We start from the raw sequence: 2,723 nt of genomic DNA on the forward strand, positions 1-2,723 counted from the left end.
GAACTAAAAAGAGAATTCAGAAACTGTGTTCACTTCGTTTTCTATTTGAAAACAATTGAAAATTCCAATTTCCAAATCTGCAACTCAAACAACAAATCACAATATTTAATTAATCATATTAAGAAAAAAGAAACAATGATTGAAGAAAACTCATAGACTCACAGTCAATTGAAGAAAACTCACCCAAAATTCGAGTTTATCAGAATGAAGAATAGAAATTGGCAAATTGCAATCAGAAGAAAACTCACGGTTGTGTTTGTCTGTTTGATTTCTTGCCTTCTTCACTGGTTCGTACTTCCCTTCTTCACGGCTGTGTTTGATTTCTTGCCTTCTTCACTGGTTCGTACTTCCCTTGGTTTCCTCGATTGAACGTATAGGCTATAAGTTTTAGAGAAGATTGATTGATTGAATAAGAAATTGAGAAGAAGATTGAATAAGAAATTGAGAAGAAGATTGAATAAGAAATCGGCTGAATCGGTGATGCTCACACAACAAATACGTTGAATCCATTCGAACGTTGGTCAACCAACTCCTCATCTCCCGATTGCGCTAATTCACTTGGCGCTCAAGCTCAAGAGTCAAGATCGCTGAATCGGAATGGCGGAATGCCCTAATGCTGACTTGCTGGACTATTGGAGTAATTGGGTTTAATTTTTGGGCCAAAATTATATACATATATTATAACTTGCTGGATAAAAAATATATCCTCATTTTTTTGATGCCCTGGGCCTAAGCCCAACTTGCCCAAGTAGTTAGGCCGGCCCTGTTTGTGTGTTTTAGATAGATGCTTAATGGTTTGTGATTTTTTTTATCAACAAATTAATAGGTATCATGTAAATTGAAAAATAAATGCTATTTGACACAGAAGTGAAAGCTAAATGTCTTGGAATCCAATCATAATTTAAAATTATCCCCAACGTTATCCTTAATCGCAAATCAAGACAATCTGCAATAAGCAAAAAATATAAAGTCAACATTGAGATAATTTGACATTTTGAAATGATATTAATATTTTAGCTACAGCACAAAGCTATATGGATTTTATTAGCATGATTAATACAAGCAAAAATCATATGGATAATGTAGATTTTATACGAGCATAAAGAATGTACGTGAAAAATCCAATTTTACAATTTGTACATTTTTATTTTTATAGCATATTTTATTGAATTATAGTTTATCAAATTTTATTTATCATTTTAATTTATAATTTATTGTGTTGTTTTTATGCATGTTTATTGTTAGTGATTTTAGTGTCACCATGTCATTTTATGTAACTGGAATTAACATGTGAGCTAAGGGGCTTCATAATTTTTATTCTAATATATGTCTGGTTTGTGCGAAGTGCACGCATGTATAAGATCAAATTAGAAGCCAGTTCGACGACAAGTCGGGGGTTATGGGGCAACTCTCCTGGGACCGGGGTTTTCAAAGGGGCAGTGCCCCTAGCAAGGTCCAAGGGGCAGAGCCCCTAGCTAGAGTCCCGTTGGGTTTGGGGCAACACCCCAAAACCTCTCTGAATTTTACATATGAGGACTTGGTGGGAAATTAGATTTCTTGAGGTGATTATGGTAAAATTAACGAAACTCGTTAGTTTTGGTAACCCTAAATCCTCATTAAAATTTGGATTACCCTGACTTGCTTCCCAAGAAACTCATGATGGCCCAACCCTAATGAAACCATAATCTCGTTTATTCTATAAACGGTTCTTCCTTCTCAGAAGTGATACATGAATATTAGCTCTCGTTTTCTTCAAACTTTCACAGAATCTTTCTAATAATTTAGCTTATGATTTTTGTGCCTAGAATTGTAAGTGTCCACTTGGATTATCGTAGAATAAATTTCTTATAACCCAGGCATAAGGTAGAAATATCAATTCGAAAAGTTTTCTCATGATTCAAGTTGGTATCCAGATCTCCGCTACAAACCCTACTTTTTCTAACAATTGAACTGATATTTCTGTTCCTAGAGATGGGTGACTCAATCCCCGAGATGACCACTAACTTTGCCAAATTCGAGAAGTTTGAAGGTGTCGACTTCCGGTGTTGGAAGAAGAAGATACACTTCATGCTGACTACTCTGAAAGCAACATATGTGATGACTACTCCAAGACTAGCAGAACCTGAGGAAGGTGTTGCTGAGACAATTGAAGAGATAAGAATGAGACAGAAGTGGGAAAGCGATGACTACATCTGCAAAGGTCACATTCTGAATGGTATATCTAATGCTTTATTTGATATCCATAGTGAATCCTTGTGTGCCAAGGAGTTGTGTGACACCCTTGAATTGAAATATATCACCGAGGATGCTTCTAGCAAGAAGTTTCTAGTCAGTGACTTTAACAATTATAAGATGGACAATTCAAGGTTTGTTACTGAACAAAACAACGAACTCCTTGGCATATATGGACAGTTTAAACTACATCGTATGAATATGGATGAGTCTATTGTTATGTTAACCATCATTGACAAACTGCCTCCATCCTAGAAAGACTTCAAACACAACTTGAAACATCAAAAAAAGGAATTGTAATTGGTTTAACTTGCTAGTCACATTCATATTGAAGAATCTCTTCATGAGAAGGAAAATGACAAATCTGAAAAATCCACAGGAAAAGTTGAATCTGGATAGTCCTCGGTTCATATGGTTGAAAACAAACCTAGAAACCAGAACCACAAAGGACATGGAAAACGTAAGCAAGAAGATGTCCCAATTAACTCCAA

The 2,723-nt window shown here is 35.5% G+C and overlaps 1 protein-coding gene across 1 annotated transcript; it reads left to right on the forward strand.

Moving 5' to 3' along the window:
* The first annotated feature begins 1,971 nt into the window (after positions 1 to 1,971).
* Positions 1,972 to 2,487, forward strand: LOC145046066 (uncharacterized). Its single transcript, XM_078994351.1, has one exon. It carries the CDS (start codon positions 1,972 to 1,974, stop codon positions 2,485 to 2,487), a length of 516 nt encoding a protein of 171 aa, XP_078850477.1.
* Positions 2,488 to 2,723: the final 236 nt, after the last annotated feature.

Source organism: Lactuca saligna, chromosome 5 (genome assembly GCF_052625555.1).
Source record: "Lactuca saligna cultivar CGN05327 chromosome 5, ASM5262555v1, whole genome shotgun sequence".
NCBI lineage: Eukaryota > Viridiplantae > Streptophyta > Magnoliopsida > Asterales > Asteraceae > Lactuca > Lactuca saligna.

Coding starts and splice junctions, on each gene's coding strand:
- LOC145046066 (XM_078994351.1), top strand. CDS start 1,972: ATGGGTGACTCAATCCCCGAGATGACCACTAACTTTGCCAAATTCGAG.